Raw genomic sequence first — 24,499 nt, 5'->3', positions numbered from 1 at the left:
TCTTAGCATTTTTCGGATCGACCGAACCTTGAGTCTGTGTCATGTACACATCCTCATTTAGGTTTTCATTAAGGAAAACGGTTTTGACATCCATCTGTCATATCTCATAGTCATAATATACGTCAATTGCTAGGATGATCCAGATAGACTTTAGCATTGCGATAAACGAAAATGTTTCGTCATAATCAACACCTTGAATTTGCCTGAAACCTTTCACCACCAATCGTACCTTATATATGTGAACATTCCCATCAACATCTATCTTTTCTTAAAAACTCATTTGCACTCAACTGCTTAACACCATCGGGTGGATCAACCAAGTTACAAACTTGATTATTGTGCATGGATTCTAGCTTAGATCTAATGGCTCCTAACCATCTCTCAGAGTTCGGTTCCACCACTGCTTCCAAGTAAGTCTTAGGTTCATTATTGTTCAACAATAAAATATTGCATTGCTCCGTGGTTAGGAATATAAACCTCTCAGGGGCGCGACTGACCCTTTCCGATCATCGTGGGGCTGGTGTCTCCACAACATATTCTGCAACATCCAATTTTGGTTCAGTAAGAGCTGAAACACTTTCTGATGGTTCCCAAATCTCTTCGAGTTGCACCGTGCTCCCACTGATATTTCTTGAGAGAAACTCTTTCTCCAGAAAATACTGTTCCAGGTGACAAACACTTTGCCTTCTTCTCGATTATAAAAGTAATATCCTTTGGTTTTCTTCGGATGCCCCACAAAGAAGTATTTATCTGATTTGAGAGTGAGCTTATCTAACGTCAAACGTTTTACATAGGCCTCACATACTTATATCTTAAGGAAAGATAACCTAGGATGCTTCCTGGTCCATATCTCATATGGTGTCCTCTCTACAACTTTAGATGGAATCCTATTTAAAGTGAACGTTATAGTTTCTAGAGTGTATCATCGGAAGGATAATAGAAGACCATATAGCTCATCAAGGGCCGGATCATGTCCAACAAAGACTGGTTATACAATAACATGACAGCCTTTGGCTGCAATTAACCATGACTCGTAGGCCATAAAAATTACACGCATGCATCCCATACACATAAGGTTCATACTATCCACACAATTCCCTGCAAAAACAAGTTAAGCACATAATCGAATTCTAACGAGATGATAAAAATATGTTATCCTTAAAAGCCTTAGGCTTGGACAGTACGGTGGTCCCGCTAACCGGTTAGCGAGTGGGGGGTCGAGGGGGAAGCCGCCCCCGGGTTTCAGGGCAGCGCCTTGAAAACCTCTCGAAAATACATAGATCATATTTATAAAATCGCTATGAAAATCTTATCGGGTTGATCATATCAAGTCGATTTCGAGTCATTCATAATGCCTCAATTTTCATTGGATCAATTATATTGATCATCGCGTGAGGTTTTCTAGAATTGATGATAACACACATAAACTCGATCTGTTGTTCTTCCGACCATACAACGGTGCATGCTGTTAGCCCCGATGATGATTTCAGTCGGTAAGAGCAAATCGCACGGGGGGCCAGGTGGAAGAGCAAGCTAATCCTTTGGTCATATAGTTCCATCGACTCACACATCATCCGACCCCTATTACAACAAAATGTACAATAACTGATCCATCATATGAACTGATTAAGATCCAATCTTTTACTACCACACATCATCTATATGTGATCAATCTATATAAAAAAAACTACACAAGATGGCTTTAATACCGTTGTTGAGGAACGGGTAGACTATGCTAATCTAAAACAAAATTTTTCTGGTATCTTTATACCTATGATCTATGGAACATGATCATCAATCAATATATGTGCTGATTTTATATATCATCACAATGCTGTGCGATTAGAGATGGACTAAAAATAATATCATAATATAAATAAAGAGTTTCATAAACAAATCAAATACTTGTCGATCAAAGTAACGATTGTTATTTTTGAATAACATATTATTCAAAAATACATGAACTTAAATATGTGATATAATTATTTTTATGATTGTGTTTATGACATATCATCTTTTGTTAGTGTCATGAGAAAGAATCGTCTCATCTCACAAGAATTCATAGGATAATCTTATAATAAAACCACTACATTCTTAATGGGTTTATTACTCAAACCAAGCGCTATATTCCTGGCTGCCACCGTATCTATATTTTAGCGGTAGATCATCATGTCACCGTCCAAATCCACCACCACCCGTCACGCTCGATCCTGATATTATGCTCCTGACTTTGCGTTCACACCTGAGATCAAAATAAAACGCTTGTTTGACAACAACCTCGATCGATCTCCTAGCTGGCTGTTGATTAACGATCGGTAACCCATTACTTAATACTCCTACTTAAGAGTTGTTGTTAAATAGTGCCAGTTCGTGCCAAGTGCCATGAAGCCCATGATGATGATAACAAGGACCTAAGAGCTGTTAATTTGGGCAGATCAGCTGGACTAGTAGAAAACCAGCAACAAAAGAAAGTTCCCAGCAACGGCACGAGTATCACGTGTGCTGCAGCAGCCGTCCATATTTTTTATTCTCTTCTTTAACGGGCCAATGCAGCACACTGTTTCATCTCGAAAGGAACTGGAGTTGTACTCTATTTGTCGCCGATGCGGCGTTACGCGATTTCCGAAGACATGACAATGGTACTTAATATACGGATACGGCTGAAGCATGGGTGATAGTGAGCTTGTCGTGCTGCGAGGACACGTGGCAGCGACGAGCACGGTGCAACAACTGCGGCTTCGATACGGATCCGGGGCCGGGCTGCAGGCTGCCTATTTGGCCTGACGCCCCGGAGCCTGCCTATCCCACATCTCGATGCCTATAAGCCGGTCTCCCCTCCCCACCCCACTCTCCCCTTTCGCTGCTTCCTCCCCCCCCCCTCCGCCTCGCCTCATCGCTTCCTATTGGCCTCGCCGCCGTCTCGCCCCGTCCCGTCGTCCCAATCCCGCCGTATCCGGTCCGTGGGACGGCGTTGATTGCCGGGGCCCGGATAGGAGGAGGAGGAGGAGGAGAAGGAGGACGCGGTGGTGGTGCGCGGAATTGCGTGGCGCGGGAGCACGGATGGAGGTCGGGGAGATGGAGGACGTGCAGGCGGCCGCGGCGGCCGAGCAGGTCATCAGCAGCAGGGGCGGCTCCGTGCTCGGCAAGAAGGCCATCCTCAAGAGCGACCACTTCCCCGGGTGCCAGAACAAGCGCCTCTCCCCGCAAATCGACGGCGCGCCCAATTACCGCCAGGTTTTCCATAGATTCTCTTCTTCTCTTCACCCTAACCAATCTTGCGTTTCTCTAACACCTCTCGGTCTCCGAGCGGACGGGACGATGGTGCCGAATTAGTTACTAGTCCTCTGTTGCTGGCTGCGGATTATCCAATCCCCCGCCCCGCCGTCATTCCCCGCGCTCACGCAGAAAAGGAATTGTTTTCGTTGTTTCTATCTCCCGAATGTTTGATTATTGTCAAGCGTCTTCTGTTCTATCATAATCTGTCTAACCATCGGTTCCGAATCGTGTAGCATGCTTTCGAGGTCTTGATGGTTATTTTGATAATAGAAGAGCTTTGCTATTTTTCAAGCGCCTCCCAAGTTTTTTTAAGCTCCCAGTTACTTAAAACCACACGCTACTTTGCTTAAAATTGCAGAACTACATAATGTGCAATTTTTAGGGAATAATAACGGCTGTTTTAACAGTATCCAGAAAAACACATTGTTGGATGTTAATCTCGTGGTTTAAATTAGTGACTCCTTGCATTTAATCTATTTCGTTGCAGTAAAATCTCACAAATGTACTATGCATACATAATATTCTTAGAGGAAAAAACACAAACTTTTCCACGTGGACATATGCAGGCACAAAATACTTCGTGTTTAATTTGGCGATATGCATGCTGCCGTAATGTTAGTTCAAAAAGGCTTGAATGCATAAACTTTAAATAAGTGTGCTTGCTCTTGTGCTGCTCTAGTTTCCTTTCTCATAAGACCCTTCAAATTCAAGAGGCTGTATATAGACTTGGTACCCTACCATTTTTAAATTTTGTTATGTTAATTATTTTTTGATAGTTAACAAAGTAGGTCTTTCATCAACTGCTACCACCACCTTTTTTTTTTTCAGGCTGGATCCTTGCGTGTTCATGGTGTTGCAATGCCGACGATGGAAGGAATTGCTAATGTGCTAAACCATATTGGAGCACAAAAGAAAGGAAAGCAAACTCGGGTTCTATGGCATAGTCTTCGGGAGGAACCGGTAAGAATACTAATTTCTAGACTAGAGTACATTATGTTTACGGCTTCAAAAAGAAATATAGAATGTCAAGTTGTCACCCTCACTAGTTAGACACAAATTAGAAAAGAGAAGTAGAAAAGAGAGTGAGTCTTTTTTCTTAGAGAAACATGAGAAACTCTCTCTCTCAATATGTATTTTTCAGATTACATATTTCACATCCATGCCTTAGCAATATGTAATTTTTAAATTTCAAGTGACTACCGCATCTCCCCGGAACAGGGTGTACCATATTTTTTTTTTGTTTTTCTGTTTCTTACTGCCTCTAGTAACTTGTGTTTATTCCACTAATACTATGCAGGTTATCTACATCAATGGTCGCCCCTTTGTTTTGCGAGATGTTGAAAGGCCCTTCTCAAACCTTGAATACACGGTCAGATTAGATCTCTGACCTCCATATTGATTTCTCTTGCATTGTTGTGATCATGTAGTGTCCACTTTTCTTACTGATTTTGTTAGAAGATCACAAAGGTCATAATCCATAAGCCATAGTTTCTGTTAAACTTTCATGGTGGAAGTTAAGATGCTAATGCCCTGAGACCAAAGAAAATATTTTGCTTTGTTTCAAAGGAATTATGATGCATGAGTGCGGCTGCTAATGCGGGATGTCTTTCTTGGGAAACCTCCTATTAATTGGGTGTGTTTGTTCTTCTGTTTTCTAGGCCTGTAGTCGGACCGTTTTTTCTCCCACTTTAATTGTTCGAGAAAAAATGGGTGCTTTGACAAATACTTACGCTAACTTATATCCATGTAATGTTTATGTTTTGTGTCAACTAAATTAGTTTTGTTTTTGCAAAATATTGTCATGCTCATGTTATTAAGTCTTAACTTGAAAACATGTTGACTATTTCTAGGTATACTTTTGAGGTTAGAAAAGTGAAACATCTTGGGAAGTATTTTTAAAAAGAATATATTGGGAAGTAAGACACATGAAGTTGTTCATTATTTTCCTTTTTTTAACTATTAGTGATCCTGAATCTCTGTCAACATAGGGAATTAACAGGGAGAGAGTGGAGCAGATGGAGTTTCGCCTTAAAGAGGATATTCTTCAGGAAGCATCAAGGTACATCAGTTGCAAATTTGCAATGCAAACTATTTATGTCCATATTACTATTAAGTGGTCTCTGTTATTGGAATATTTGATGGAGCAGATATGGGAATAAGATCCTAGTAACTGATGAACTGCCAAGTGGTCAGATGGTGGACCAGTGGGAATCAGTGATGTCTGATACAGTGAAGACTCCACTTGAGGTAGTGGCACATTTATGATTTCATATTTTTTTTCTCATACATGGTCCTTTTCAGAAAACTTGATTCCTGTATAGGTCTATGAGGATCTACAACATCAAGGATACCTTGTTGATTATGAACGTGTTCCAATTACTGACGAAAAAGCCCCGAAGGAAGGAGATTTTGACAACCTGGTTAGTTTATGTTGGCGTTGAACTTGCTAACTGTTCCTGCTAGTATCTTCTCACCCCATTTCTGGGAAAATTGAGCCTTTAGGTTGTCTGGCCACCTTGAGATATTTGTTCCAGTCATGTTCGTTCTTTGTGTTTAACTATTCCTTTTAGTTGAAAAAGGTGTGGACTGTTTTGCCACACTCATAGGAAGCACATTTGGTGGGTTCAAATTATCCGCAGACACTCAGCTATTGCAATTTATGAAATATGCTGAGATTTGATAACATCAAAGTTATCCTATTGTGGCAAGTCAATTGGTTCATAACATCGAATTTTGTTGTGCTTAACAGGTACGTCGAATCTCTCAAGTTGATATAGAAACGGAAATTGTGTTTAACTGTCAAATGGGGAGGGGACGGACAACTACTGGTATGGTTATAGCTACATTGGTGTACCTAAACCGAATAGGAGCTTCAGGTGAGCAACAAATTTTAATTTGGTTGCATTCATGGGCTTCTGTTACCTGTATGAAACTGATTGAGAAACAGTAGCATGCCCACAGACAGTCGTGTTGGGAACTGTCATGTGGTCTTTTAGTATTACAAACTGATGGCAGCTGATTCTACGTAAGGCATACTGTATCTTGCTCTATGCTTGTAGCATTTTATTCTTATAATTAATGCCTGTACTTGGAATTTTGAGATGTGGGGCTTTGCTATTTGCTGCAGGTATCCCGAGGACAGACTCGATTGGGAAGGTCTTCTATGCTGGAAATGATGTAGATGACTATATGCCTAGCTCAGAAGAAGCAATACTCAGAGGAGAATATGCTGTCATTAGGAGCTTAGTCCGAGTTCTCGAGGCAATGACCTTAATAAATTAATTTCCTTTCCCTTTTCTTCCTTTCATCTCTCATTTCCTCTGAGTATGGCCACTTTGTGCTTTGATATTTTTGCAGGGTGGTGTCGAAGGCAAAAGGCAAGTTGATAAAGTTATTGATAAATGCGACTCTATGCAGGTATATACCATTTGATGTTCTGAATGGCAGCAATTTAGTTGAAGCTACACTATCTGTTTATTTCCTGTTTATGCCTGCATCTCATCGTGAACAGAACCTAAGAGAAGCAATTGCCACCTACCGCAATAACATTCTTCGGCAACCTGATGAGATGAAACGGGAGGCATCACTTTCCTTCTTTATGGAGTACTTGGAACGTTATTACTTCCTCATATGCTTTGCTGTCTATGTGCATTCAGTGAGCTCTGCTCACCAAACGACATTATCAGTAGAAGTTAGTTTCTCTGATTGGATGAGAGCAAGGCCTGAACTGTACAGCATTCTTCGAAGGTGAGATATGGTACTTTACTGTACAAATGTCGGCAGCATATACAGCTTGTAAGAGTGTTTGCATCGTAATTACTGTTTCCTTTGTGACATGGGATTAGCTCTTCAATATCAACACTCTTTTTTTTTTGCGGGGCTTCATTTGTTGTATAATAGATGGAATGCTCAGAGTACTGTCATCTGCTTTCTGTACTGCATGACAAAAAGACAATTTGATATAATTTTTAATAAAATTGTAAGCAGCATTGAAAATTTGATTATTTACTTAAATATTTTTTTGAATTTTATATATTCAACAAGTAACCTAGTTTATGATTGATATGAAGAGAAAATACGATGTATGATATTACTTCACTGGTGGCTTGATGAGTTTATTGTGCTCTCACCTCACCCATTCATCCTCCTAGCCTTTGCCATGTTTCAACCAAGTCAATTTGTCTCGAAGACTCTCTAACCTGTGTTAGACGCCAAATTGATCTTTGCTCCTGATTTTACTCTTGATGGCAATGAGGACTGTTGCAGGGCATAAGCCATCGTGTAAAAAGTTCTGTCGTTCAAAAATAAGTATCGTATTCTTAATGCAACATTGGAGATCACAAACAGCACTGTGGATTTGTGGCTCAAGAATTCTTTAGTTTGTGGCCTTAATCTGAAGAATTACTACATTTGTCAAAAATCTTCATTTGAATTCGTGGCTTGAGACTAAAAAATTCTTTAACTTGTGATCTGTTTTGGAAAGTTAATACAGTAATTACATTTTTTAGATTTGAGCAGTTGATTCCCTATATGAACCCGCATATTAAACCAATGCTTTCTTTACATTTGATATTGGAAAATGGATGTGCGAAATTACTAGTTTTATTCTTGTTACATAACTTAACAAAGGAGACCGAGATTTTTTTTTGCAATTGCAAGCTCAGTGTTTAGTGCCTGCTATATTGCACCTAGATATTATCCACTATATAAGAAGTCCATCGATTCCTTTGCTTACTGTTTAAAGCATTTGCATGGATGCTTTGTGATGACAGTCAACAGTGCCATATAGAAAAATCTATGTCTAATCTTACCACCTATCTTATTTTCTATTTCTGGCCACTTGTTACATGATCATTTGACATAACAAGGAAGCCTTCAGCAATGCCATATAGAAAAAAACTGTTTCTAATATTTCCAGTTATTTTTTTCTATTTCTGGCCTCTTGTTACATGATAATTCGACATAACAAGGAAGCTCACTTCTCTACATTTGAATTTATTCAGGCTACTGAGGAGAGATCCAATGGGTGCTCTTGGTTATTCAAGTTCGAAACCCCATCTTACGAAAATTGTTGAGTCTGCTGATGGACATCCGCATGAGATGGATGTCGTTGCTGCCATGAGGAATGGAGAAGTTCTTGGGCGTCAAACTGTTTTAAAAAGTGACCACTGCCCAGGCTGCCACAACCTTAATTTACCTGAAAGAGTGGAGGGTGCACCGAATTTTCGGGAAATTCCTGGATTTCCAGTCTATGGTGTTGCAAATCCTACGGTTGATGGCATTCGCGCTGTTATTCAGCGTATCAGTACAAGCAAGGGAGGGCGATCAGTACTATGGCATAATATGAGAGAAGAACCAGTTATTTACATAAATGGAAAGCCATTTGTGCTTCGTGAAGTGGAAAGACCATGCAAGAATATGCTGGAGTACACGGTACACACCATCACCAGTTGCCTCAATGGATTTGTGACAAAGAATAGGTTGCTCCTATTATTTTGTGCTAATAAGAACAAGATTTTCAAAAGTTATATTGCATGGGCATTTTTGTGTTTTTCTCTTCTTGTAGCAGCATGCACCCATAAGAATATCATTATGAAATGATGTGATAATTTTCTGCAAAGGTGTTCATAGAACTACTGATATTAAGGCTGTCCAAAGGACTTGTGCCTATTCTGGTTCTCTGAAAATAATTTTTCTTATTTATTCATATTGTTAGATTTTTTGTACTTATTGATTATTATATATCTAAACATACTGAGTGAACTATTATTTAAACGATATGTGATATACTATGAGAAAGGGTGTTGTGATCTTACTTGATCTTACTGATACACGGTATCAGGGAATTGATCGTGATAGGGTGGAACGCATGGAAGCTCGGCTGAAGGAAGACATTTTACGGGAGGCGGAACGGTTTGATGGGGCAATAATGGTTATTCATGAAACTGACAATGGTGAGATCTTCGACACATGGGAAAATGTAGATAATGAAGCTGTTCTGACTCCGTTAGAGGTATACAAACATTTGGAGTGTGAAGGTCTTCCGATCAAATATGCGCGAGTGCCCATCACTGATGGTAAAGCCCCCAAAAGTTCAGATTTTGACACAATAGCCTTAAATGTAGCGGCTGCTAGCAAGAACACTGCTTTTGTGTTCAATTGCCAGGTACTGCATCTCATTTCTTTACCGGGGTATTCTACATTAAGCAAAGGATTGACTCTTGATTTATGTGAGTGGCTTCAAAAACTTAAGTGTTGATTTTGTGGTTTTATAGATGGGCAGGGGCAGAACAACTACAGGTACTGTGATTGCTTGCCTACTGAAAATCCGAATTGATCATGGCAGGCCTATTAGAATTCCATCTTGTCAAAATAGCCATGAAGATGCTAATGATGCTGTTTACTCAACCGGAGAAGAAACAACAGACCACAATGGTCACTTGAATTCAGAATCATGGAAACCTCGTACTTTGACAAAGCTACATTCTGGATTTCGAATTAATGACATCCTTCTGCTGCGAAAGATTACACGATTATTTGACAATGGAATTGAGTGTAGGCAGACTTTGGATACTGTTATTGATAGATGTTCAGCTTTGCAGAATATTCGCCAAGCTGTTTTGCAGTATACGAAAGTAATTAATCAACAAAATGTGGAGCCTAGAGTTAGGAGAGTTGCATTAAATCGCGGCGCTGAATATTTGGAGAGATACCTCAAATTAATTGCATTCTCGGCATACCTCGGGAGTGAAGCATTTGATGGTTTCTGTGGGCAAGGAGAAGCAAAGATATCATTTAAAGGATGGCTGCAACAGCGGCCAGAGATCCAAACTATGAAATGGAGCATAAGACTGCGACCTGGGCGTTTTTTCACTGTACCGGTAAATATCTTCCTCTGTTTTCACCATAATTTCATTTTTGGCACCTTTGAGGAAAGAACACTACTAAAAATATTTGCCATTTGCAGCATGAACCGAAAGCAACATATCCATCTCCGCAAGGTGATGTAACAATGGAAACCATTGTCAAAGCTCGTAATGGTTCTGTACTGGGGAAGGGATCAATACTTAAAATGTATTTCTTTCCTGGACAGAAAAAGTCACACAGTGTGAATTTCCGGGGTGCACCGCATGTTTTTAAGGTATTATTGTATAATGTAAACTTTGTTGCATTTGATCTTTGATCATTGGACGTGTATAGTTGTTTTATGTAGTTAATCCTGTCCCTGTTTAATTCTGCCAATTGAACTTCCTTACCCACTAGATTAGATAAACTTTTGGTATGAGGTTTCTCGTGGACAAATATTTCGAACTAGTTCACACCATATGCAGTGTTGTATTTCAAAGGAATGATATTTCTCCTCAAAAGATATTGTTTCATCAATTTTTTAGCTTTTGTTATGGCAACTAATACCTGCGCTAATATTAGGCTGTCAGCTGGCTTCATAACTAGATTTTAAAATTGTGAGCCTTGAATCTTTGTGTTAGGTTTCATACTGATGTCATGTGTTGGGTGTCTCAATTACATTCAGTGCCTGTAAATTATCTTTTATAATTTGTTTTTGATGGAGTGTCAGTTTAAGTAGAAACAAACTTCTGCATTAAATATTTGTTACTTTGTTGTTCTTGTAGGACTAAGGCCCATTTGATTATTTAGTTATATGACACAGGTCATGTTGAGCCCTAGTGCACAAGTCTGTTTTCATCCATGTTATAGCACATTCAATGTGCCAGTTAAGTAATAAAAGTTTCGTATTCAGTAAAATTGCACTTGAATTGTCACCACTATGACGTTTTCCATCATGGGCCAACAGAGTCAGCCTGGCCATCTTCTTCTCTTTGTGCTTTCAGCGTTTGAGAGCATAAATTGATGGGCGCAGTCATTCTTCCTGTTTGTCTTCTTCTGTTACCCTTCCTTTCCCATTCCTGTAAGCTGCACATTTTCCTCACCACCAACCTTGTGAATGTTGGACGAGCTTAACATTTGGATGTTCCTAGAGCCAACTTGCATAGAAAAGAAGAAACACAATCTGGTCTTGTCAATTGATTCCACAAGACTCACTGTACTCCAGGGTCATGGTGACCAATGTGTACTGTGCTGTTTTGTCTTTGCTCCATGCGAACCCGCACCTGGTGCTAGTAGCTGTGCTATAGCTGTGTCATGCGACATATCATCTCTTTGTAACACTCTATGTTCATGCCTAACATGGGCCATAGACTCTGGGAATTGCATGACCTTGCCTCCAAGCTGCCCACAGTACCCATGCCATGCTCATGCCGGGAATGCTGAGGCTGTGTTAAAGCTGGCAATACCCCTACATCAAAGAATGGAGGAAGTAACTTCGAGTGGTATTAGCTAGAGGCATATTACAACCTAACTAGTCTTAACTGATGGCTATTACAACCAAACTAGTGGATCTTCTTACAGGAATAATTGCCAATTTTAAACCTCATTTTAGGGATGAAGGGATAATTAATGGAACAAATAAATTCATTTTTAGCATATCTGCTTCAGGTGGATGGATACCCTGTGTATAGCATGGCAACACCAACTATTGATGGAGCAAGTGATGTTCTGTCATATCTGGGCTCTAAAGATACAACTGGAAGAAGCATTGCTCAAAAGGTATTCCTCACAGATCTTAGGGAGGAAGCGGTTGTTTACATCAAGGGAACACCATTTGTCTTGAGAGAACTGGATCAACCTGTTGATACTCTGAAGCATGTTGGCATTAGTGGTCCAATGGTAAGAGTCATTCTTCCAATAATTCAACTTTTTTTTTTGTGGCAGTCCTTGAATTATCTTCTGTGCAGGTAGAGAGCATAGAGACAAGGCTAAAGGAGGATATACTCTCTGAAGTTAAACAACTAGGTGGTCGGCTACTTCTTCATCAAGAAGAATGTAATGAAGCCACAAATCAATGTCGTGTGGTAGGTTATTGGGAACACATAGATCTGGAGGACGTGATGACACCAGCTGAGGTGTACATCACGTTGAGAGATAAGGGGTATTGTATTGACTACAAAAGAATACCTCTCACCAGGGAAAGAGAAGCATTAGCTGCTGATGTAGATGCTATACAATCACTAATCGATGAGTACATACCCTAATCCTTAAATTTATGTAACTTTACGAGTTACGTTGGTCAGTAACAGGATACAAGACTCACTGTTGCTTCTCTACAGATCTGCTAGGTACTATCTCTTTATTTCACACACTGGATATGGTGGTGTTGCTTATGCAATGGCCATTACCTGCCTGAGGCTGGGTGCAGATGCAAAGTTTGTCATGGAAGAAACAGCAGAAACACACTTTGTATCAACTTCTCTTACAAAATTTGTGTCCATCAAAACCTCCACTGACATAGCACTTAGGCAGGGTGACTACCGTGACATATTAAACCTTACTAGAGTGCTGGTACATGGCCCTAAGAGCAAAGAAGAGGTTGACACAGTTATTGACAGGTATTGTGGTGTAACTTGTGTCTGCTACTTGGGTTTTGTTTTACATGAACTAATTAAATACAGTTGTGGGCATGCGATCCATCTTAACGTTGTTCTACATTTTTTCTGATAATCAATTTCTCCCGTGAAGGTGTTCTGGTGCTGGTAATTTGCGGGAGGATATTCTACAATACAGGAAGGCACTGCAAGACTGTTCACATGACGACGATGATGATGACTATGAAGCACGGTCTTATCTCACTGACATGGGTACGAAAGCTTTGAGGTATGTTTAATTTGCTTTAACTGAAGGTTTTTCTTTTCTCTGATACATAACCTTCTCTCTCTTATTCACCATGTATTCTATTTGTTCACACTTGGTAGATAATTCTCAATATGAAGTGCCCACATTAGTATCATCTGATTGAAAATAAGTGCTCCTTCACCTTAAATTTGTAAAAAATAAATTCATGTTTGACAAGTATATCTCTTGTTATGTATCAACAAAACACTTCAACATACATGCTTCCATTATATGTTAGTCAGTACCTTAAGGAAGCATAGCATGATAGAGTGATCAATCATTTTGTTTCACTTTGTCGCACAAGATATTGCTATAAAATAGTGCCTGATTTTGATCTATGCCACTGGAAAATCACTGATTTTGAGAAATGCCACTGAAAATACGCAATTGATTGAGTGCCACTGGAAATATTGGTTCTTTTCCTTTTAAAAAGGACCAGAGAAATTTTTTCCATGTACATACAATCATTTTGGTCTTCAGAAGGAACCCTTATAATTGATGGATTTATGAGATGCCACTGTGGGAGTTAGCAACGTTACATTCACACTGGATGGACATGCTCATTGCCATGCCACGCATATGCGCATCTGCGGCCATGCCACTCTCACATTGCCAAGAGAACTGCCATCAGCTAGCCACACTAACCATGTGCACTTAGTGGGCTGCTGTTAGCAAGATACAATGGTCATCCATGGTTTGCATAACTGGATCCAAATGGCATTAGGATTTCCTTTCGCCCAGTTCAAACCTTTTGACCTTCAGTTTTGTTTATTTTCCAATGAATAACTATTTCAACTGGCACACCGCCCTTTCAGTTGCATTTCTCAAATCTCAATTCACCAGAGGCATACACTGTTTTCTCCCATGGAAAGTAAATCCGTCTTTTTGAGGGGTGGGGGAGGGGTAGGAGAGATTCACAAGATGTATATATGGTTCAAACTTCAGAGTTTGCTTTGTGAAGTGTAAAAATGGTCTTCGTTGATTAAGATTTTGTCCTTTCTAGAATAATAGGTGATTTCTGAAAGAACGGGGTTGTAGTCCTTTTTTTTTTGGCGAAAGGTGCAATTGGGCTTAAAAATTGAGATGACAGTGTCATATTGTTGGACTAGCCACCAGTTGGCACTGTAATTTATTCTTCTCTTGAAGTAATTATCTTCCTATGCTATGTTTAGCCTTTCCTTCCATTTATTTTGCGAGTGAGCCTTTCCTTCCATTTAATTGTGTTTTCGTCGACGATCATGAAAAAATGTTAACATCACAAAGAGCTTCTTCTGCTTCTGCAATGTATTCAAAACAGCCCAGTCCAGGGACCAGGACACTATTCATCAGGTCTTATATGCATGCCACAATGTACTTATTCTGTGTCTTGTGTCATATATTGTGGCCAGCTTGATAAAACTTTTTAAAAAAAAAACATGACAGTTATATGAAATAAACCATGAAGGGAAAAGACAACCTTTGCATTCATTCAGTCCCGTACGATATTTTGATACAGCAAGGAATCACATTGTAGATATAGTCGTGTGTGCTTCTAATGGGCTCCATACCGATATTGTAAGTTAGACAAAAATGCTAATTTGAAGACATCCACAAATTGGATACTTCAGGATGCTGATCCGCCGATCTGTTTGGTTAAATAGTGTTGCATGGTTTTAAAAAAATTTCCTTTTTTTAGAAAATAAGACCTGAAATTTAAAAGTATAGCAGATACACTTTGGCTTTTTTCCCCATATTATTCAAGCTATTTTTTATGTACTGTAGCGTGTTTTTTTTTTCTCTGACAGCGTGCTAGACATTGTATGTCAATTATATGCTTTAGCTACGTGTTCCCAAATGCTCAAATATTTGCTTCAATAACAAATACATCCCTTGGTTTTTCACCTGATATTAATGTATATCGTACTCTGTTGCAGGCGTTACTTCTTTCTGATAACGTTCAGATCCTACCTCTACTGTGCATCCTTGAGCGAAGCAACATTTACATCATGGATGAAGGCTAGGCCTGAGCTTGGCCACCTTTGCGATAATTTGAAACTGGATAAATAGATGATCGTTATCAGGGACGTCATTGTGGAGTTCTGGCTCTTCCTCGGACAAATTCACCTAGAGTTTCAGACAGGAGGGAGACTAAAGAGAATGGCTAGGAAGGAAACAACGGTTACGGGAGTTGGGGAGGAAAAAAAAAGCAGCTTATGTTGTCTGAAAGTGAGCATTGTACTAGACTTGTCGGTGTTAATTGACACCAGCAAGCATATGTATATATTAATATTGTCAAGCTTATTGTAGGTGAACATAACAGAACTTTCCAGTTTAGTATTTTCCCCTTTTTTTTTTAATAATTTTATGCAATTCATTCTTAAGTATGTCTCTGCTATGCGTGCTCTTCGACAACTCAGATTTATGAACAAAATTGCTCTTGAAATACTCAAACATGCTATTCCTCAACTGGTTTGTTCTAAGAACCCCATATCGACTTCATTTTTATTTGAGTAAGTGCCGCAGTCATGTTCCATGTAATTGGTGCGGAGGGAGATATGTTGTAGTCAATACTATGGAGTTTCATGTACCGACCAGTTTAGCTAAGAGCTTAAGCTAATTATTAGGCTCTAACTCAGTTAATAGCTTGCTCTCACACCTCCATCACCTCATCGCCCCCCCCCCCCCCCCCCCGCGCACCTCCATCACATCATCGGCTCCCCCCTGCTCTTGCCATGGCTTCTGCCTCTAGAGTAGTGATAGCGTGAAGCTGTAGATGGGGATCGATCGCCAGCGACGACCGAAGACTAGGACTTTGCTCCTGGAAGGAAGTTCCAGATGGAAGTCCTCTTTTTCTTTGGAACCGTGGTACACCATCCCTCTTCCTCCATTGATGGATGCTTCTTCATGCTTCTAGTCTTTAGGAGATACACCTTCCGGCTCACCTGCTCTGCGGTGAGCTGGGCTCGATTCTTGGTGGCTCCTCTGCGGGGTTTCATGTTTGCTTTGAGTCAGATAGGCATTTTCGGTTCTCGGTTGCCTCTAAGCATGTTGGTATTCTCATTTACGTGCTTAAGAGAATCACTACTGAGCATTTCGATGTCTTCTTCCATCTCTGGAGAGATGGTGGGCGGGATTGGATCCGGGAGAGTGAGCGTTGGTCTAAGGAGGAAGATAGCCAATAGACCCTGGTTTCTCGTAAGTGGAAACCAAAACCTCATACCCACCCCAAAAGGGTTTCCTTTGCTTCTTCCCTTGTGCTTCCTTCTTCATAAAAAAAAAAATCTTCTCCCTCTTCTCTGGTTTCCTTGTTGAAGATCGGTTAGATCAGGTGCCCAATTCTCAATTCTCCTCCCATTATTCCGAATCTCTGTAGGAGTTCTTCTTGTTCATCCTCGTTTTCAAACTTGGTCCATGTTCGAAGAATTTTCTCCCGTTTGAATTCCAGCATGTCTATCAGTAAAAATTGTTCTATCCAACGGCGTGTTGTCCCATCTACACCACTTGCGAGAGGGCTAGGACAATGGTCTAGGCCAACTACTCATGAGGGAGTTGAGAGGGCAAAAGATTACGGACAGCGGGAGAAGAGATCAACAACTTCCCTTCCCAAGGCAGGAAGGTTGATCGCCCAAGGCAGCGTTTCGGGAGTCGCTCAAGGTACTCATTGCATCGTCTTGCAACAGGAAGCTGTGCCACACAAAGTCAATGGTTCTTCCTGTGCATCGTAGCCTGGAGTTGAAGATTCATGCTCCAGATGCTTAGCTTTGGGGCATATCGCTAAGGATTATTCCAATTCTCCCAGATGCAAAGGTTGCTTTCACTATGGTGACAAGAAATCCAATTGTCTCAACACGAGAGGTAGGGACAATTGGAAATGGAAGTTGAAAGGTCCTGTAATGTGTCAGTCCATGACCTCCAGTCATGTTAATGGTTCTGACGCACGTACTAGAGGTGGTTCTGTAGACCTATCGCTTAAACAAACCACCCCTTGCTCCCAGAAAACCCAAATTCCTCCTCCTAGTCTCGAGCTCTCTGAAAACCCCTCATCTTCCCCTGCCATTTGTCGTTCCCTAACCATTGTTCTCCCAGATACTGCTCTTCCCTCCCTCCGCTCTGAAGGTGGTTCTCCAATGGCCAACTTTGCCATTGACTTGCTACGCTTCATCTCACCGGAGATGGCGGTTGAAGATGGAGGATCGAATAGCATTGCAAGAACCTTGGTCTCCCTTGTAGGAAGGCCGATCAACGCCAATGATGAGTTTGTCCTTGAGGTGGATGAGGCGTAGGTCCTACAACCTGAAGATTTCAACTTTGTCACCCAACAGATACGACAGTATCTTGAAGACCAACTTCATTTCCAGGTCCTATATTCTTGCCCCCTCCTTTCAGTATCGCTCCTCCAGCTCAGGGATATCTTTGAGAGGGATAGGCTGTTCAATGGAAACCCCCACCTCATCAACGTCACTGCGGTTAGTTTCATTGAGCATGACCAGGCTATCAACTTTAGGAACTCACCGTACTCTAGAATCTATTGGTTTATGATTCTTGGCTACCCTATGGACTACATGAACCTTGTGTGTCTTAATCAAGCCTGTGCTTCTTTTGGAAAGCTTGTCCACTAGCACTCCAATGCCAGAAGCAAGGCCTATGTGTTAGTCAAGTGTCTCTATGACAGTGTTGAGCTGGTTCCCCGTAGTCTTTTTATCAGACAAGGTCTCAGAATGGGTGAAGTGGGTAGGTCTTGGACATGTCTAGTCTACATCTTGAATAATGAGTTTGTTGATCCTTTGCCTCCAAATGAGGATGATGTCTCGCCAAACAATAGCAACCCACACCATTTGATCATTCAGTCTTTCTAGACGAGCTGGAACCTGAAGATGATCAACCGCTCCAAGAGCTAGAACAACCTCAACTGGATCCAGTATGGGACGCGATAGTGGTTGAGCTTCAGCAGCAGCAAAATGACTGGCCAGCTTGGCTGCCAGGCATGCAACCACTGTTGCCTATCCCTGAACACCCTCAGCAGCCACAGGTGGAGTTCCCGACTTCATCGAACAACAGTTCTGCTGCTACCAGCTCCTCGTCTGACAGGGCTTAAGACTGGCATTTGCACTTCAAGTCTGCCTAGTTAGTGTTGACTCAGCATCAAGAAGATCTGTCAGTAGTCAGTATTGATGGTCTTGATCAGCAGCCGAACTGGATTCAACCTTTCTTGTTGGAATCCCTCTCCAAGGTTCTTTCTTTGGTGTTCCCTCAAGCCCTGCCCTCAACATGGTGGAAGCACCTCTTGTCCAGTCCGAACCTTAGTAGGTGCTCATTCCAAGTCACTGTGGACTTCTCCTAGATTGACTCTAGGAAGAATGTTTGAGTTGGTTTGCGTTCACCGTCTCATGTGGTGATCAGCCTGTGTTAGAGGATAGTCCTGGGCAGTTGGCATCTAGCATGGTTTCAAGGGACAAGGATGATCTCAAAGCAAGTCTGCCAGTTAAGCAAGAGTACTCCAGAAAGAAGGCTATGAAAAGCATGGTTCCTATCCATAAGTTGAGTTTCAAGGCTCAGAAATGTTCCAAGAGTGATGCCCACACGGATTAAGAATCCCCTATGCTGTTGAGCAATCTTATAAGAAGTAAGAGAATGGAGTCCAAGCTGCAAGGTTCAATAGGTGACAGCCTCTCAACAACCACCCATAAGAAGAAATGCAATCATAAGATCCCTAATACTCCAGCTGCTCCCTCCTTCTTGAAGGTATTTCTGATCTTCTAGCTTCCTACGTCAGCCTTCCTAAGTTTCCCTCTCTTTTAGATCTCCTATCCTGACTCATTTTCTGAAATTCCTTTAGAGGCCATTAAGAAGATGGAGATCGAGGACAATGGCATTGATCATGTGAATGTGTCGACTGATTTGTTGATGGATCCAAAGTTGGCATTCGAAGAGCGCCAGGACCACGACGAATCCCTTTTGTCTTCTCACCTTGATGGACAGTTATCTTCTTAGGCTTTTGGAGTGGGGTCTCTGGGACTTGGTCTTTTGCCTGAACATCTATGTTGCGTCTGTATGGTGGCCTTCCCAGCACACTTGCTATCATGCTACTCTTATTCCCTTCCCCTCGTTTATTTGTTACTATCACTGTATTTATCATATGATGTATGGTTTCTCCCTCACCTGTGTTGCCTTCTTTCGCTTTCTTGCTTCTATCTTGGTGCGGGGTCCTCATTTTGGTCCCTTCTTAGTTAATCTGGGGTCCAATTTGGCTACCTTTATCTTGCGGTTGGCTTGCGCTCGCTCTATGATTCGTTTAGCTATCCCTAGGTTATTCTTAGTTTGCTCTGTTCACTTTTTGACAACGTACAATACGGCAATAGGCAACTGTGCGAAGACCAGGTTGAGGGTTTCCATTCCCTGCGTTGGTTTGGAGCTCCCCCTTTTTATCTCCTTGAGGATGGAGGGCTTTGGATTTATCTGGGGGCTTCTTTCTGTTGTTGGTGCTGCCTAGTGGTGTTCGGACTCATTGTCGACAGCTCATTGAGAGTTTTCCTGGTGGGCCTCCACTTTTTCCTTCTAGCTTGTGGCTGGGTGGTGGTCTTCATTGCTATACAGTTGCTCAATGGTCATGAAGAAGAAAAATTAGAACATTTTTAATTGGAATATTAGGGGGGTAGTTAGAGCCAAGGTCGATGAATGTGCTTGTTCAATTTTGTGCCTGCAAGAAACCAAGAAAAGCTCCTTTGACTGCTCTTCCATCAAGAAATTAGCTCCCAGACATTTTAACAAGTTTGCTTTTGCCCCCTCCAATAGACATTCGAGAGGGATTATGGTTGCTTGGGTGGGTGCACACTTCTCGGGCCATGTAGAATCCATCTCCAGTTTTGCGATCACCATCAGGTTTACTTCAACCTTTGATGCCACGGAGTGGAAGTTGACAATCTTAATGACTTGATCTTGTTTAATGACTTAATCAGTCACCTAGGGCTCTTGGAGATACCTTTGAAGGGCATAAACTACACCTAGAGCAACATGAAAGAAGGTCCTTTACTCAAGTAGTTACACTGGTGTTTTTCAACAGTTAATTGGACAACTAGCTAACCAAATACCCTGCTTTTACCAATGCCAAACCCCATTTTGGATCACATCCCTTGTTATGTGCAAATAGGCACCAACATTCCAAAGAACATGGTCTTCAGATTTGAGAACTCTGGGTGGATCAGCCAGGGTTCATGTAAGTGGTTCAGAATTCTTGGAACACAAATGTCAATGCCTCCTACAACATTAGTCGGCTGGTGGCTAAACTTAAGCTTCTAAGAAGAAACTTAAGGAAGTGGGGCAGATCAATTTCTCAGTTGAACAAAATCCTCAAAGAGAGCAATGAGTCTTTGGTGGTCTTGGACAGAATTGAAGAAAGTAGAGCTCTGTTTGTTCAGGAGAAAAACTTTAGACGCATCTTGAGGAAGCATATCCTGAGGTTGCTTAAGGTCAAGAATGACTACTGGAGAAAAAGGTTCACTATAGGATGGGTCAAGCTTGGGGATGAAAACAACATGCAGTAGCCACTGAGAGGTACAGAATTAACACAATCATGAGTCTAGAGACTGATGAAGGGAGAAGGATCACAGACCACTATGAGAAGGCTGCAACTCTTTGGTATGTTTATAAAGGTAGAACGGGTACCGCAGGGGAAGCTAATATCTTCTTTGATCTTGATCATCTAATTCCTCCAAGAGAAGACCTTGAGCTCCTCTCAGAACCTTTCTCCAACAAAGTGATTGATGAGATGATCAAAGATATCCCTTCTGATAAAGCCCCTGGTCCAGATGGCTTCAATAGGTTATTCATTAAAAAGTGCTGGAACATTATCAAGGGGGACTTCTATGACTTGATTAAGGACTTTGAAGATGGCAAAATTTCTTTGCACTCCCTAAACACCTCGTACATTACTCTTATCCCCAAGGTGAACAATCCAGTAAAATCTAGTGACTACAGGCCTATCTCTCTCCTAAATTCAGCCCTCAAGCTCATCACCAAAATCCTTACCAACAGGTTGCAAGCCAGAATTCTTGATTTGGTCCACTAGAACCAGTATGGTTTCATTAAAGGAAGAGTCATTCAAAACTGCCTTGGATAGGCCTTTGAGTACATTCACCAATGCCACCAATCAAAGGAGGAGATTGTCATCCTCAAGCTTAGATTTTGAAAAAGCCTTTGACATGGTTGATCATGGTCTCATCCTTCAAATGATGTTTAAGTTGGGCTTCAACCAGAAGTGGATCTTTGTCACGTCCCAAATTCTATAATCGCGTGATTAAGCTTAATCATGCATCATTAGCATCATAATTATTTTTGAGGTAAATTATTTTGGCGCACTAGAGCACTTTGTTCGAAATCAATTGGATGAGAGAAAGAAATTCAGGAGAGAAAAGAATGAAATTTGCAGTCAAAATGGCCCATTTTCTCTAAAATATGGGCCCCACATGTGGGCCAACCACTCCCTCCACTTGGGCAGCAGCTCCACCTACCCTCTCTCTCCTCTTCACTCCCACCTGTGCTCCCCACCAGCCAAGGCAAAGGGAGCAAGAGCCCTCTCTCCTCTCTCAAGCACTCTCTCCCTTTCTCTCTCAAATCCGTGCTCTAGGAGCCGAATCAAGGTATGCATGTGATACCATTGCGATCACAAGCTCACAAGCATTCCATTCCTCCAATTTGTTTGCTCATTCCTGAAGGATTTGAGCCGATTTGGATGTCTTTTGGTGTTAGGGTTGAAAAGTGAAGAACACCGGAGTTCTTCGATTTCCCACCATTTTCTCCTTCTCCCGGTGGTCCCCAACCTCGAAAAAGCACCTTGGGTAAGTCCTCTAGACTTCCCATGGCTTGGATACGCATTTGGTTGGTCGAAATCCGAATTTGGAGCTAGGTGGTGAAGTTTGGGTATTTTTGGATGTTTTAGACCTAATTTGAGGAATTAGATGAATCTGAGTTAGGAATGGAATTACTAGGTTGTTCAGTGAGTTCTAGAACCTTTGAACTAGATCAAACATATTCCCTTTTGGATTGGAGAAGATCGCAAATCAAACCGGGCATTTTTTTTGGCTCAAAACGGGCGTTTCTGGGCCGAAACCGGAGTTTCCGGACTAGTCCGGAGTCTCCGGGCGAGTCCCAGCTGGAAATAATAGAGAGGCACTGTCGGAGGGTCATCCGGAGACTCCGGTACCCCAGAGTATCCGGCCTAGACCGGAGTATCCGGGTCCACTATTCATCAGAGGATTTTTCTTCTATGCTGATAACTTGTAAAATTCATAATTAATTCATACGAACTCCAAAAATCATGAAACAAAATTTTTTTGGTTTCATTGTAACATCCTCTACATGTTAAAAATATCTCCATCTTGAAAATAATTAATTAACTTTTTGAGGCTAATTAATTAGGCTTAAGCTTCGTTAATTCACCATTAATTCTTTACAAGTCCAAAATGGATGAAACCAATTTTGCTAGTCTTCTTATGACTTTTTCTAACTAGTAAAAAAAACAATTTACTACATTTTAGAGCATATTTTCATGGAATTTCATCGTTTGCACCTTGTGGCATGCATTGTTGCATTTCATCCATACTCATGGCATTGCATGTGTTATTCTTTTTAGAGAACGTCGAGCCGGTGTTTCAGGAGATCGAAGAAAATTTTGGGCAGCCACCTGAACAACAAGGCAAACAACTAAGCATATTGATCCCTCTTGTGTAATTGGATAAGTCTAAAATTGATAAATTATACTTATGTATGTATGCATATTTAGTGAGTCAATATCGGGTACCAATGGGTAGAACCTATGCCGATTGCATTATGCTACTTTGAATACTTGTGTATTTACATTCTTTGTAGCCTTGAGGTGTTGTCAATGTCTAGGTATGAGTTCGACTTATATGCTTAGCCATGCTTAGGTTATTCGGTAGAAGTCGAACGACAACGCGTTCCATTGTTCGCGAGCATAGGACCTTCTTATGGTTATACACACTTGTTGAGGTTGAGGTGGTTGTATGAGTGGTGAGTATGAGACGAGATGTGGGCGGTGCTAGGATGGTATTTTGTCCTATCCGGATGTGGAGTTCCCCTGGGTAGATCGGTAGAGGAAGACCGTATACCGTAGACCGCTTGCATCGTTTAAGGCCGATCATCGGGGTAGTTGGCTTTAGCACTTAACTTATTCACCACATACCGATCTAATAGTAAGGTGGGCTGAATACCTTCACAGTTGTGGCTTTGTGGGGCCTGAACAACGACGGTGTGAGCGGGTGGGCTTGTAAAGCGGTACTAGTTTGCTCTGGGAGTAGTTCCGGTATCGCCACACCGAGCGTTGCATGTCGCACACGGTTGGGGCTGGTTGGGAAAGGTTGTCACGGGTACCCCTTGTGTGCACTTTAGCGGATGGCACAAGCCGTATGGTTCTTGTGTCGTGTGGATCCATGAGTATCCCCCTGCAGGGTGTATAAACAGTTCGAACTGCCGCGCTCTCGGTCATGAGTATGCTATTGTTTCATTTGCACCTGGTCGTAGAGTTTCGAGTATGGTTTGTGGTTCGGTATGTGGGAGATGGTGATGTGGGCACTTGTTACTTATTGATATACATGTTGTTACAGTTACACTTGTTCAGTTGTTAGATGCAGGGTAGTTTTCATATGTTTTGGTAAAGTTTTCAGTCGCTCACACATATGTCTAGGATGCTTAGTGCATATGTTTTACTTAACCTGTGGTTCGTCCTTGCTAATGATCAATGCATAATCCTTAGAGTCGAGCTATGTATATGTGCTCTATATGGTTTAAGTCTTGCGAGTACCTTTGTACTCATGACTGCGCTTTCAGGTACTCCTGTTGCTGAGGGAGAGGCAGTGTTTGGCTACTTGTGCCCGTCGATGTAGGTGGTGGGCAAGAGTAGTGCATCCTACTCTGAGGGGTCGTGCTTTTGTGATGGAGCCTAAGGGATATGGCTCCATCCCCTTTTTGTTGTATACCTTTTAGTTTTTCGCTGCTTAGTTCTTTTGCTGGTTAGGAGTTGAGCAGGTTTTAGTCTCCTCCTAGCTCTCTTTTGCTATAAATTGTGATAACTTGTTACATGCTTAAGAACTTGTAATATAATGTTAATTACTCGCTCTTTCTTAAGCTTTGTTGTGATGTACATATTGGGAAGGCATGTGTTCCGATCTTGGGCACAAAACACGTGCCAGGACTATCGGGATGATATTCTGGTTAATCATCGAGGTTGCGATTATGAATAATGGTCCTCCTGATGATTAATTAGAATATTATTTGGATGGTTCCTCACAATCTTCTAGGTTAACTCCATCCTTGAATCAGGTTCTTCTTCAATTCTCCTCAATGGGATTCCGGGCATATCCTTTTCCTACAAAAGAGGAGTCAGACAAGGAGATCATCTCTCTCCCCTTCTCTTTGTCATTACGGTAGAGCTCCTTCAATACATCATCAATGTGGAGAGAGCCAGTGGTCTTCTTTCTCTATC

At 41.4% G+C, this 24,499-nt stretch overlaps 1 protein-coding gene across 1 annotated transcript; it reads left to right on the top strand.

Annotated features, from left to right (window-relative positions):
* The first annotated feature begins 2,792 nt into the window (after positions 1–2,792).
* Positions 2,793–15,468, top strand: LOC133912827 (uncharacterized). The gene is made up of 19 exons (XM_062355752.1): positions 2,793–3,234; positions 4,105–4,236; positions 4,574–4,645; positions 5,265–5,335; positions 5,424–5,523; positions 5,598–5,696; positions 6,026–6,152; positions 6,404–6,537; positions 6,634–6,693; positions 6,788–7,023; positions 8,280–8,709; positions 9,119–9,442; positions 9,552–10,157; positions 10,244–10,417; positions 11,791–12,021; positions 12,090–12,373; positions 12,462–12,740; positions 12,871–13,005; positions 14,937–15,468. The coding sequence occupies exons 1-19, from the start codon at positions 2,815–2,817 to the stop codon at positions 15,067–15,069; spliced, it is 4,047 nt and encodes a 1,348-aa protein (XP_062211736.1). The 5' UTR covers positions 2,793–2,814; the 3' UTR covers positions 15,070–15,468.
* Positions 15,469–24,499: the final 9,031 nt, after the last annotated feature.

The sequence above is a fragment of the Phragmites australis genome, chromosome 3 (genome assembly GCF_958298935.1).
Source record: "Phragmites australis chromosome 3, lpPhrAust1.1, whole genome shotgun sequence".
Lineage (NCBI taxonomy): Eukaryota > Viridiplantae > Streptophyta > Magnoliopsida > Poales > Poaceae > Phragmites > Phragmites australis.
Note: the sequence above shows the minus strand (reverse complement) of the source record. Positions and strands in the feature narration are given on the sequence as shown.

What these genes read in the sequence shown, in the direction of transcription:
- LOC133912827 (XM_062355752.1), top strand. Translation starts at nt 2,815, where the DNA reads ATGCCTATAAGCCGGTCTCCCCTCCCCACCCCACTCTCCCCTTTCGCT. An exon ending in AAGGAGATTTTGACAACCTG is followed by an intron (nt 5,697 to 6,025) that starts GTTAGTTTATGT and finishes TGTGCTTAACAG; the next exon opens with GTACGTCGAATCTCTCAAGT. An exon ending in GTGCACCGCATGTTTTTAAG is followed by an intron (nt 10,418 to 11,790) that starts GTATTATTGTAT and finishes TATCTGCTTCAG; the next exon opens with GTGGATGGATACCCTGTGTA.